Source organism: Oncorhynchus tshawytscha, linkage group LG07 (assembly GCF_018296145.1).
Source record: "Oncorhynchus tshawytscha isolate Ot180627B linkage group LG07, Otsh_v2.0, whole genome shotgun sequence".
NCBI classification, from domain to species: Eukaryota; Metazoa; Chordata; class Actinopteri; order Salmoniformes; family Salmonidae; genus Oncorhynchus; species Oncorhynchus tshawytscha.
In genome coordinates this window covers 43142729-43155071 of record NC_056435.1, presented here as the reverse complement: position 1 = coordinate 43155071, position 12343 = coordinate 43142729, and the positions used below count along the sequence as shown (strand labels likewise).

Sequence of the window (12343 nt, the reverse complement as noted above, 5' to 3'; positions counted from 1 at the left end):
GCCATCTTGAAGCATGTGGGGACAGCAGACTGGGATAGGGAATGATTGAAAATGTCTGTAAACACACCAGCCAGCTGGTTAGCGCATGCATAAACGTATCCTCTGCAGCTAAGGTAACTCTGGGTCTTCCTTTCCTGTGACGGTCCTCATGAGAGCCAGTTTCATCATAGCGCTTTATGGTTTTTGCGACCGCACTTGAAGAAATGTTCAAAGTTCTTGAAATCTTCCAGATTGACTGACCTTCATGTCTTAAAGTAGTGATGGACTGTCCTTTCTCTTTGCTTATTTGAGCTGTTCTTGCCATAATATGGACTTGGTCTTTCACCAAATTGGGCTATCTTCTGTATAACACCCCATACCTTGTCACAACACAACTGATTGGCTCAAAGGCATTAAGAAGGAAAGAAATTCCACAAACAAAGTTTTAGCAAGGCGGCAGGTAGCCTAGTGGATAGAGCGTTGGACTTGTAACCGAAAGGTTGCAAGATCGAATCCCGAGCTGACAAGCTAAAATCTGTCATTCTGCCCCTGAACAAGGCAGTTAACCCAGTGTTCCTAGGCCATCATTAAAAATAAGATTTTGTTCTTAACTGACTTGCCTAGTTGAAAAAGGCACAGCTGTTAATTCAAATGCATTCCAGGTGACTACCTCATGAAGTTAAGTGAGAGAATGCCAAGAGTGTGCAACGCTGTCATCAAGGCAAAGGGTGGCTACTTTGAATAAATATAAATTGGATTTGTTTAACACCTTTTTGGTTACTACATGATTCCATGTGTTATTTCATAGTTTGATGTCTTCACTATTATTGTACAATGTAGAAAATAGTAAAAAATTAAGAAAAACCCTTGAATGAGTAGGTGGGTCCGAACTTTTGGCTGGTACTGTATATGTGTAGAAACCTTTTTGGGTCGGGGGCCCCCTAGTGTCCGGGGACCCTAAGCGACCGCTTTTGTCTGGTGCTGGCCCTGACCTTCCAAGGTGGTTTGAAATCAGATACGAATTTGATTCCTGGCCATGCGACTTGTGTCTAACGGTCAAATGTGATCTATTTGCCCTCGTGGTTTTTAGACTGCTATTTTACATATCTTGTTGCTTGCTAGTTAGTCAGTTGACAAGAACATGTATTGCTTACAGACAAATTATTGAATGTGCTAGAAAGCTACCTAGCTAGCTAGTTGACTGCTGTGGCGAGCCAGAAAGGACTCGTATTGAAAATAGTTTAATTGTCCTTTGAGGCTTTAAGTGTTCTAACACGATAATTTTTAACATTCAAAGTAACTGGGAACATCCATGGTAGGCTTTGTCACCTTAGCTTGGAAAGTCAGCATTCCAAAACAAAGCAGCACCCACCCGTAGCACACGCTCCAGCAGGTATATTTCACTAGTCACCCCCAAAGCCAATTCGTCTTTTGGTCACCTTTCATTCCAGTTCTCTGATGCCAATGACTGTAACGTATTGCAAAAATCACTGAAGCTGGAGACTCATATCTCCCTCACTAACTTTAAGCACCAGCTGTCAGAGCAGCTAACAGCACATAGCTCAGCTGTAAATACCTCATCCCCATACTGTTATGTTTTGCTCCCCAGTAGCTCTACTTGCACATTCATCTTCTGCACATCACTCCAGTGTTTAATTGCTAAATTGGAATTATTTTGCCACTATGGCCTATTTGCCTTACCTCATTTGCACACTGTATATACACTTTTTTCTATTGTGTTGACTATGTTTGATTATTCCATGTGTAACCCTGTTTGTGTCGTACTGCTTTGCTTTAGCTTGGCCAGGTCGCAGTTGTAAATGAGAACTTGTCCTCAACTAGCCTACCTGGTTGAAAAGGTGAAATACCTTTTTTTTTTTAAGACAGATGTGAGCATTAGGCCTTGCAGTGTGAACAAGGCTCTAGTGCACTGATCTAAAAGGCAAAACCGATCCATTGATAAGCTGTTCTATAGTCCGAGATGCTTTGGGAATATGGGCCTAGAACCCTAAGGCCATCGGCTGCGTTTAGACAGGCAGCCCAATTCTGCTCATTTTTCACTAATTGGCCTCTTGACCAATCCGATTTGAAAAATAAATGTTGCGATCGGTCTAGACCAATTAGTGGAAAAAGAGCAGAATTGTGCTGCCTGTCTAAAAGCAGCCATATAATTTGTGTGAATTGGCACCTGATAATTTCTCATCTCTGGCTTTTTGAAATCAGAACAGGTGCTGTGACAATCCCGTAGCGCCTGCCCAACTAGATGCTTAAGCGTTGCAACCAGTGGTTGTGTGCCACGTCATCAACAGTGCTGTGTGTGGTTAGCTGATTTGTTAAATACATAACCAGGCATTTTAAGATCTGGTAGGCATCTGCAATGTAGTCAGGGAGGAACTTTCCATTGATTGAGGCTAGGCCTACACCACACTAAACCTAAACACTTGGGTTTTAGCACTAAATTATCCTTGTGGATAATATTGGAAGTCTCTCAAAAAGGGGCGGATTAAGGAAAAGGACCAGTTAGAAATGCCAGTGCCGATTTCTGGTTCCAGTCCGCCAGTGGAGGGAAGACGGGAAACACTTGGAGACCATGGGTTTGATACCATTCCACTGCAGTTACCACAAGCCGGGTCTTCCCAATTAAGGGGCTGCCAACCTCCTGTGCAGTCCACCCATTCCTCAGACCCTTCATAGCAAGCCTAATGTCTCAGAATGCCCTGTAGCTTACATGCTCAATTAGGAACCTTGGGACAGAGTCACATTAATCCAGGATGTGATGTCTGGCTACGCAAACACCAATACAAATCAAAGACTAAGCTAGGAACTGTCAGTTGGCCGCAACAGGCCCTCACTTTTTAGCAAATTAAGGCAATAGTTCAGATTACTCTAGCATGTAGTGCATAATGGTGAAGACAGAAAGTCAGTCGAAGTAGCATTAAATCATTTATTTTTCAAAGAGATTAACAGGCATCTCTTAAGATATCGTCTCAGTGTTGTGGTAGTCCCTTCACTGGTTGAGTTCGCCAGGAGCAGATGTGGTGCTTATGTCACTTTGTTGTAGGGTCATCCTCCTTGTGTGCTGGGACATCAGGACCGGCACCAACCTCAGTGAGTTAGAGTGTGCTGCTGCTTGGAGCAAGTCTATTATGGGCCACCACGACAACAGCGCCTTCCAATTCTAGAAATTGGATAGTGGACTGGGAACATATCCCTTCTTTATGAAACCACATCAAAAGCAGATATTTAAAAGTGATACTGGCAATTGCCATGTGCAGGTTGACATTTATACAGACGGTATTGTCCTGAGGCAGAACTGAGCGATTTCCACTAGATGTGCCAGATGGAAAGTCAAAATTGGCTACATTGTAACAATGTATGCTTTTAATTTAATGTTAGGCATTAGGGTTGGCAGTGAGATTAATGTTTAAAAATCATATTTTATTACTTTGTGGCTGTGCCAGCTAGTGAACATTCTGCGGAGCCATCCCAATAAGTGCTAACCTGCTTGCCATGTGCAGGTTATTTCCCTCTAAAATAGCAGTACCATCATCCCATACATACCCTTTCAATAGGTTCCAATCTCATACTGATCCTCCTCTTCACCCAGACCCTCTTTCTCTGTGGTAACCTCAAGGTCTCCAAAGGGCTCAGGTGTAGGAATCAACTCCAGCTCTGAGAACAGACGATTTAGCACAGAGCTTACATGCAATTATCATACATTCAAAACAGTAACGTACTGTCATTACCTCGTTGGGCGATTAGTTCTTTCTGCCTGATGAAGCCATCATATGTTGCAGAGCTAACGAGACCGTGCTTGTTGTTGGGTCCGACCCTTGGGCCCAAGGGACTAACCTCATTTTGGGATTGGGTGAAATAAGGTCCTGGAATTAAATGTAACAGATTAACACAGCCAGTGTTGGCAGAATTGCTAGCCTATAGGGACAGGAAAAGACAGGTGTCCGAAGTGGCACCCGATGACCTATAGAGTGCACTACTTTTGACCAGTGCATCATGGTCTGGGCAATAGTCTAGGCATCCTGGTTGCCTCCCACACATTTTAAAATCTGGCTTTACACTTCTGTACGTACTAGAATGCGAGTTTGGCATCGAGGCCTATGTCACTACCTTAACCGCTTGAATACATACAAAATAGGAGCTAGCAAGATGGAGATCAGTTATTTTTAATGAGTGCATTATGCAAGTGGCTAGTTTGCCTCAACTACCTTCACTAAAACCACTGCAAAGGTATTCCCTGCAAAATTTGGTTTCAAATCATGACGTTCTGCCTCGTGATTTGTTGGGAGAAGGTGCCAAACGAGTCAGTCATTGAAACCAGACCCTAGTCACTGCTGTTGCCTAGGGTTGGGTTCTCAAGACTACCTGGTCAAAGGTAGTGCACTACATAAGGAATAAGATTATGCCATGTCAGAGTCAAATTACCTCTTGAAGTCCATGCCACGCCAACGACTGCCAGGTGATACGGGCTTCCGGTCCCATGTTGAGGCAGAGAAGCCAGGTATATCGATACCTCCACTCGTCCGTGGAGATAGAGGTGTACTCTTCTGTTTACTTGGGAGGACCATCATGGGGCCCAAAGTAGCATCCTGGTCCCATACTAAAAGGACAACACATTAAACACATACATTTGCAGTCAAGACAGCCAATTAGTCTTCCCTCAATTTCCATATTGGAGAAGGTCCCACCCCTGCAATGTGTTTTGAGAAGGTGGTGATGGAATAGAGGGATTAAGATGTCAAATACACCTTTCTTGGCCTTCATCCCAATACTCCAATTGTCACCAGAGGCTGGGGGTTTGTTGCGGTAGACACGAGGTTCAAGTTGGCTACCACCTAGTCTTGGACTGAGGGGACGTTGTGCTGGAGCTTGATCAACCCCCTTCTGTCTACTCAGGCTTGGACAACGCCCACATAGCAAATCATTCTCATCAGCAGACCTCCATCTGAAATGTATGAAAGATCTACTCATGGACCAAGAACACACCACTTCTTTAAAAAGCTATGGTTATTCCAGTGAATAGGTCACAGCCCAGTAACAGTAGCTCAGGAAATGTGACTTATCCCACCTGCCATCAATGAAGGAGCATGCCTTGTTGCTAGGCTCTGCATGGTCCATGACAGGGACTGCCATAAGGTGGCAGGTGATGTACAGCTGTGAAAAACAGGATAAGCAAAACAAAGATGCAGAATCACAGTAGCCTACATAATGTCTGGAAATTATGTTACTGTAGAATAATTTCTCTACAACATTGTTTTTATTTTTTATTAAATACCGCCCTCACCTCTGCCCTGTCCTCCTGGTAGAACCTAAAGGCATCAATGTGGAACCCGAGCTTGTTGTCCTGGGTCCTACGCATGAAACCAGAGCGGGAACCAGGCAGCTGGGAATCCAACAAGCACCTGGAGGGAGATATTAATACATATTGGGGCATCTTCCTTAGTAACCAATTAAGAAGTCTCAAAGAAACCATAAAAATGGTGGAAGCCCTCAAATGGCATATTCTATCGTTCTCTACGGGCCAGCCAGATAATAGTCATTCTAAGTCATTCCCCCTGCTTACCCATCACTCTCAATGAAGACATATCTGGGGACAGAGTTGCTCTCAGGGTCCAGTGTGGCCACGCAGCTGCTAACAAAGACCCTGAGCCTGGTGTGGTGAGCAACCCTGACAGACGCCTCAATGTTGATGGGATCACCCAGGAAGTAGACTCCAGAACCCCGCTCATAGAGCCAGTCACCTGGAAAGGAAATGGCAGTAAAGAAAGATCGTACTGCAAGCAATGCGTTTCAAAGTTACGAACACGAGTCGCTATTAAAACTACCACGGCCAGAACATAGTCAATAGGCGCTCAACTAGTGAGCATCTAATAATGGATTAAGATGAGGGCCATGTTTAGGAGGCAAACTGTATAACGTTGCAGATAGAAGTGTCCCCAATAACAGTTGTCTGATGTGATTCCGTATTTTGCATGTCAGAGGGGCATTTGTGCTACATAGTACATTTTATATCTGCCTGCGGCTATGGAACCCTGACTTGTTCACCGGACGTGCTACCTGTCCCAGACCGGCTGTTTTCAACTCTAGAGACAGCAGGAGCGGTAGAGATACTCTCAATGATCGGCTATGAAAAGCCAACTGACATTTACTCCGGAGGTGCTGACCTGTTGCACCCTCGGCAACTACTGTGATTATTATTTGACCATCGTTGCCATGTTCTGTTATAATCTCCACCCGACACAGCCAGAAGAGGACTGGCCACCCCTCAGAGCCTTTCTAGGGAGTTTCCTAGCCACCGTGCTTCTACACCTACATTGCTTGCTGATGTAAGAAGGGCTATATAAATACATTTCAAATCTGAACATTCAATTCACGGGTTTTACCAAGCTTCTGGGAGAGCGCCATTGTATCCTTTTGATTTATTATCTGAATGGTCAACAAAATTGTACCCTGTGAAATGCAGCCCGGGGATTTATATACCCACTTGTCATAAGCTTCAATGAGAACTGCAGGGTGTCTTCAGCAGACACTGTGGCGGTGAAAGGGATCCAGGTCGGCTGGAGAGAAGAGCTGTCCAAACTGTACTTCCTGAAACAGAAAGTACAGGCCGGTAAATACACCAGTAGGTCAACTCAGGATTCCTATGACCGTCATACAACAGTATAGCCTAAACTCACCTTCCATAATGACACTCAATTGGGATTACAGCACCAGCCATTCGAATAACGCCATCTGGTGTGGTTCTGGGTGTATATCTGAGGAGGTTTGCGTAGATCAATGAGTCTTCGTTCAGCTGTGGAGTCAAGCAGCATTTAAGAGAAGGTTGTTTCAAGAAGTCAAACACTGAATTTTTTAAAATATATATTACCATGTGCTTGGTTCCACAGTCCGAAAGTGCTGCAAATATTCTGTACTCATCTCCGGCTGCTGAAGCTGTAGCCCTACACGGCTCTTGGTCTTGGTACTGTTCAACTCCAAGTCGCAGGTCATCCACGTCGATTAGATTACCGAGTTTAAACAGATCAGCATTCACGACTATCTCCATGTAGTCTGAATGGCACGTCACAGCGACAGTTTCTACTCGAACTGGCCTTGAAACTGTTTGTTGGAGTGGAGGATGTTTAAAGCGTGGACGATTGTCAAATTGCGGTGTTCGCCTTGGAAGTTGTTGCCATGTGTCAGTGCTATAAGTATATGACAAAGTAGGAGAGATTAAGACGTTTTCCACAAGTAAAAACCAAACCAGTTGCTTGAACAATAACCTGAGCGTGTTTGCCATCATGAGTCCCATGCCAACAACTAATGTGACTCTGTAGGTTAGAGGACAGGGTACCTCTGCTATGCTACAATTGAAACTGAGGTAGCTTTTAACAACCAACCAGGCTGCACACCTGGGCTGGATTCCGCCCTAATTTGGCCTTGCATCTGATTAGTCAAGATCTTTAATTGGCACGCATGTTCAAATCAAATCACATTTTTTTGTCACAAACACATGGTTAGCGGATGTTAATGCGAGTGTAGCGAAATGCTTGTGCTTCTGGTTCCGACAGTGCAGTAATATCTAACAAGTAATCTAACAGTTCCCCAACAACCTCAACTAATACACACAAATCTAAAAGGGGTGAATGAGAAAATGTACATATAAATATAAGGATGAACAACAGCCAAGCGGCATAGGCAAGGTGCAATAGATGGTATAAAATACAGTACATAAATATGATATGAGTATTGTAAGATATGTAAACATTATTAAGTGGCATCGTTTAAAGTGACTAATGATCCATTTATTAAAGTGGCCAGTGATTGCGTCTCCATGTAGGCAGCAGCTAAGACTGCTGTTTAGCAGACTGATGGCCTTGAGATAGAAGCTGTTCTTCAGTCTCTCGGTCCCAGCTTCGATGCACCTGTACTGACCTCACCTTCTGGATGGTAACGGTGTGAACAGGTAGTGGCTCGGGTGGCTGTTGTCTTTGATGATCTTTTTTTGCCTACCTTTGACATCGGGTGCTATAGATGCCAATGTTGGGCAGCTAGTTTGCCCCCGGTGATGCGTTGTGCAGACCGCACCACCCTCTGGAGAGCCTTGCGGTTGAGGGCAAGCAGTTGCCGTACCAGGCTGGGATACATCCTGACAGGATGCTCTCGATTGTGGATCTGTAAAAGTTAGTCAGGGTTTTGGGTGACAAGCCACATTTCTTCAGCCTCCTGAGGTTGAAGAGGTGCTGTTGCGCCTTCTTCACCACACTGTCTGTGTGGGTGGACCATTTCAGTTTGTCGTTGATGTGTATGCCGAGGAACTTTCCACTTTCTCCACTGGTGTCCCTTCAATGTAGGTGTCGGGGTGGGGGGGCTCCTTCAGCTGTTTCCTGAAGTCCACGATCATCTCTTTTTTTTTTTTTTGTTGACGTTGAGTGAGAAGTTGTTTTCCTGACACCACACTCTGTGCCCTCACCTCCTCCCTGTAGGCTGTCTTGTCGTTATTGGTAATCAAGCCCACTACTGTTGTGTCGTCTGCAAACTTGATGGTTGAGTTGGAGGCGTGCTATGGCCACGCAGTTGTGGGTGAACAGTGAGTACAGGTGGGGGCTGTGCACGCACCCGTGTGGGGCCCCAGTGTTCAGAGTCAGCGAGGTAGAGGTGTTGTTTCTTACGTTCACCACCTGGGGGAGGCCCGTCAGAAAAATCCAGTACTCAATTGAGCAGGGCGGGGTTGAGGCCCAGGGCCCCCAGCTTGACGATGAGCTTGGAGGGTACTATGGTGTTGAATGCTGAGCTGTAGTCAATGAACAGCATTCTTAAATAGGTATCCCTCCTGTCCAGATGGGATAGGGCAGTGTGCAGTGTGATGGCGATTGCATCGTCTGTGGACCTGTTTGGCGGTATGCAAACTGAAGTGGGCCTATGGTTGCTGGAAGGTGGAAATGATATGATCCTTGACTAGTCTCTTAAGTTAAAGCACTTCAGGATGACAGAAGTGAGTGCTACGGGGCGGTAGTCATTTATTTCAGTTATCTTTGCCTTCCTGGCTACAGGAACCATGGAGGCCATCTTGAAGCATGTGGGGACAGCAGACTGGGATAGGGAATGATTGAAAATGTCTGTAAACACACCAGCCAGCTGGTCTGCGCATGCTCTGAGGACGCGGCTAGGTATTCCGTCTGGGCCAGCAGCCCTGCGAGGGTTAACACGTTTAAATGTTTTATTCACGTCGGCCACGGAGAAGAAGAGGGGCGCCTCAGTTCTTGTTGTCACTATATTATCCTCAAAGCGGGCAAAGACGGTGTTTAGTTTGTCTGGAAGTGACGTCGTTGTCCGTGACGTGGCTGGTTTTCTTTTTGTAGTTTGTGATTCCCAGACCTTTTTCCATGGTTAAATACGATGGTTTGTGCTTTCAGTTTTGCGCGAATGCCGCCATCCATTCACGGTTTCTGTTTAGGGTAGGTTTTAATAGTCACAGTGGGTCCAACATCTCCAATGCACTTTCTTATAAATTCACTCACCGAGTCAACGTATAGGTCGATGTTATTCTCTGAGGCTGACCGGAACATATCCCAGTCCGCGTGATCAAAACAATCTTGAAGTGTGGATTTCGATTGGTCAGACCAGCGTTGAATAGTTCTCATCACTGGTACATCCTGTTTGAGTTTCTGCCTATAAGACGGCAGGAGCAAGATGGCATCGTGGTTGGATTTGCCTGAAGGGAGGGCTTTGTATGCATCGCAGAAGTTAGAGTAGCAGTGGTCGAGTGTATTACCCCCGCGCAAAGTGAAATCAATATGCTGATAGAATTTAGGTAGCCTTGTTCTCAAATTTGCTTTGTTAAAATCCCCAGCTACAATAAATGCAGCCTCAGGATATATGGTTTCCAGTTTACATAGAGTCCAGTGAAGTTCCTTGAGGGCCATCTTGGTGTCTGCTTGAGGGGGAATGTGCACAGCTGTGAAGATAACTGGTGAGAATTCTCTTGGAGGGTAATATGGCCGGCATTTGATTGTGAGGAATTCTAGGTTGGGTGAGCAGAAGGACTTGAGTTGCCGTATGTTGTTATGATTACACCATGAGTCATTAATCATGAAGCATACACCCCCACCCTTCCTCTTCCCAGAGAGGTGTTAATCTCTGCCGGCACGATGCACGTCCGGTGGCTGAACCGATTCCGACAACATATCCCAAGAGAGCCATGTTTCCCTTAAACAGAGAATGTTACCATCTCTGATCTTTCTGAAAGGCAACCCTTTCTCAAATTTTGTCTACCTGGTTGTCAAGACACTGGACATTGGCAGTATACTTGGGAGCGGTGAGCGATGTGCACGTTTACGGAGCCTGACCAGGAGGCCGCTCCGTCTGCCCTTTCTGCGGCGCCTTTGTCTTGGGTCAGCTTCTGGGATCAGATCCATTGTCCTGAGTGGTGGTCCAAACAGAGGATCCACTTTGGGAAAGTCATATTCCTGGTTGTAATGTTGGTAAGTTGGCGTCGCTCTTACATCCAGTAGTTCTTCCCGGCTGTATGTGATTAGACTTAAGACTTCCTGGGGTAAGAAATAATACATAAATACAAAATACTGCATAGTTTCCTAAGGACTCGAAGCGAGCCGACCATCTCTGTCGACACATTCTTTTTGGCCGCGTTCCTCTGCCCAGGCGTCGCTGATACGTGGCAGATCTTAAGGCAGGAGAAGTATTTTTGTGTAAGGAAAACTGAACACTGCATTTATTGCATAAATGTAAATGAATGCCACCACTGAAGCAGAACTGTTGATGTTGAGTTCATAATTAAGCTTGAAGCCAATCTACATGGCTGCTGAATGCTTGGGTAAACAAACACTTGGCTAGAAAACACTTTGCACTAATAGAATCTGTAAAACATAAACACGACACACAAAGTTAGGCAGTAGAAATTAGTCAGGTATTATGTCCCAGCCTATGCAACGGAGGGAAGACCACAATAGAAGAACCAAGGTTATTAATGAAAGAGACTACCCAGTTCTAGCCTGTTCGATTGCGTCTCCTACCCTTGTAGGCAGGCCTGTTGAACATGAAAAGGCAGCAAACAAATTGACCCCATTCCAGGAACCACTTTCATTACCAGTAGAGCAGGTATGTAAACCCAGGGTCTGAGATTTGTGGTCACATGCTTACAGTATAAGGGTGTATGTGTAGCAGTACACTATATACAGTGCAGCAGTACACTGTATACAGTGCATTCGGAAAGTATTCAGACCCACTGACTTTTTCCACTAAACTTGCTCCAGAGCGCTCAGGACCTCAGACTGGGGCGAAGGTTCCCCTTCCAACAGGACAACGACCCTAAGCACACAGCCAAGACAAAGCAGGAGTGGCTTCGGGACAAGTCTCTGAATGTCCTTGAGTGGCCCAGCCAGAGCCAGAGCCAGAACCCGATCTAACATATCTGCAGAGACCTGAAAATAGCTGTGCAGCGAATCTCCCCATTCAACCTATCAGAGCTTGAGAGGATCTGCACAGAAGAATGGGAGAAACTCCCTAAATACAGGTGTGCCAAGCTTGTTGCGTCATACCCAAGAAGACTCGAGGCTGTAATCATTGCCAACGGTGCTTCAACAAAGTACTGAGGAAAGGGTATGGATATGAACATTTGAACATCTTGGCCATGTTCTGTTATAATCTCCACCCGGCACAGCCAGAAGAGGACTGGCCACCCCACATAGCCTGGTTCCTCTCTAGATTTCTTCCTAGGTTTTGGCCTTTCTAGGGAGTTTTTCCTAGCCACCGTGCTTCTACACCTGCATTGCTTGCTGTTTGGGGTTTTAGACTGAGTTTCTGTACAGCACTTTGAGATATCAGCTGATGTACGAAGGGCTATATAAATACATTTGATTTGATTTGGATACTTATGTAAATTGAATATTTCAGTAAAAAAATATATATAAATGTGCTAAAATGTCTAAAAACCTGTTTTTGCTTTGTCATTATGGGGTATTGTGTGTAGATTGATGAGGGGGGAAAACTGTTTAGTCCATTTTAGAATAAGGCTGTAAGGTAACAAAATGTGGGAAAAGTATGTTTATAATAGCAATAAGGTGGTATGTGGTATATGATACAACAGCAGATACAACAGCAGATGCAAACAAGGGTTAGGAAGGAACAGACAGAGTATCCCGTCTATCACACAACGACGTTACTATAAAGTATCCAATTGACCAGAGACATTCTTCAAAGGACAAAGGGCTCGGTTTGGCAACACGGCCTTCCATATCCAACCAACCTACCGAAGCGCAGCTCAGAGTAAATATTTATTGCATTTTCCTTTTCCAAATGGGCGGTAATTTAGATTGCATAAGATACTGTCTTTACAATAGCACAGCTTCGC

The 12343-nt window shown here is 45.0% G+C and overlaps 1 protein-coding gene and 1 long non-coding RNA gene across 2 annotated transcripts; both read right to left on the bottom strand.

The window, feature by feature from the left end:
• Positions 1 to 2909: 2909 nt before the first annotated feature.
• LOC121846846 lies at positions 2910 to 3856 on the bottom strand. Its single transcript, XR_006083833.1, has 3 exons — positions 3726 to 3856; positions 3541 to 3651; positions 2910 to 3176 (listed from the first exon to the last, which is right to left on the bottom strand). It is a non-coding gene; the product is annotated as an uncharacterized LOC121846846 (long non-coding RNA).
• A 559-nt stretch (positions 3857 to 4415) lies between these two features.
• LOC121846736 (zona pellucida sperm-binding protein 3-like) lies at positions 4416 to 7350 on the bottom strand. Its single transcript, XM_042323712.1, has 8 exons — positions 6863 to 7350; positions 6672 to 6787; positions 6479 to 6582; positions 5558 to 5735; positions 5279 to 5396; positions 5063 to 5148; positions 4743 to 4939; positions 4416 to 4594 (listed from the first exon to the last, which is right to left on the bottom strand). The coding sequence occupies exons 1-8, from the start codon at positions 7283 to 7285 to the stop codon at positions 4416 to 4418; spliced, it is 1401 nt and encodes a 466-aa protein (XP_042179646.1). The 5' UTR covers positions 7286 to 7350.
• Between the last annotated feature and the right edge of the window lie 4993 nt (positions 7351 to 12343).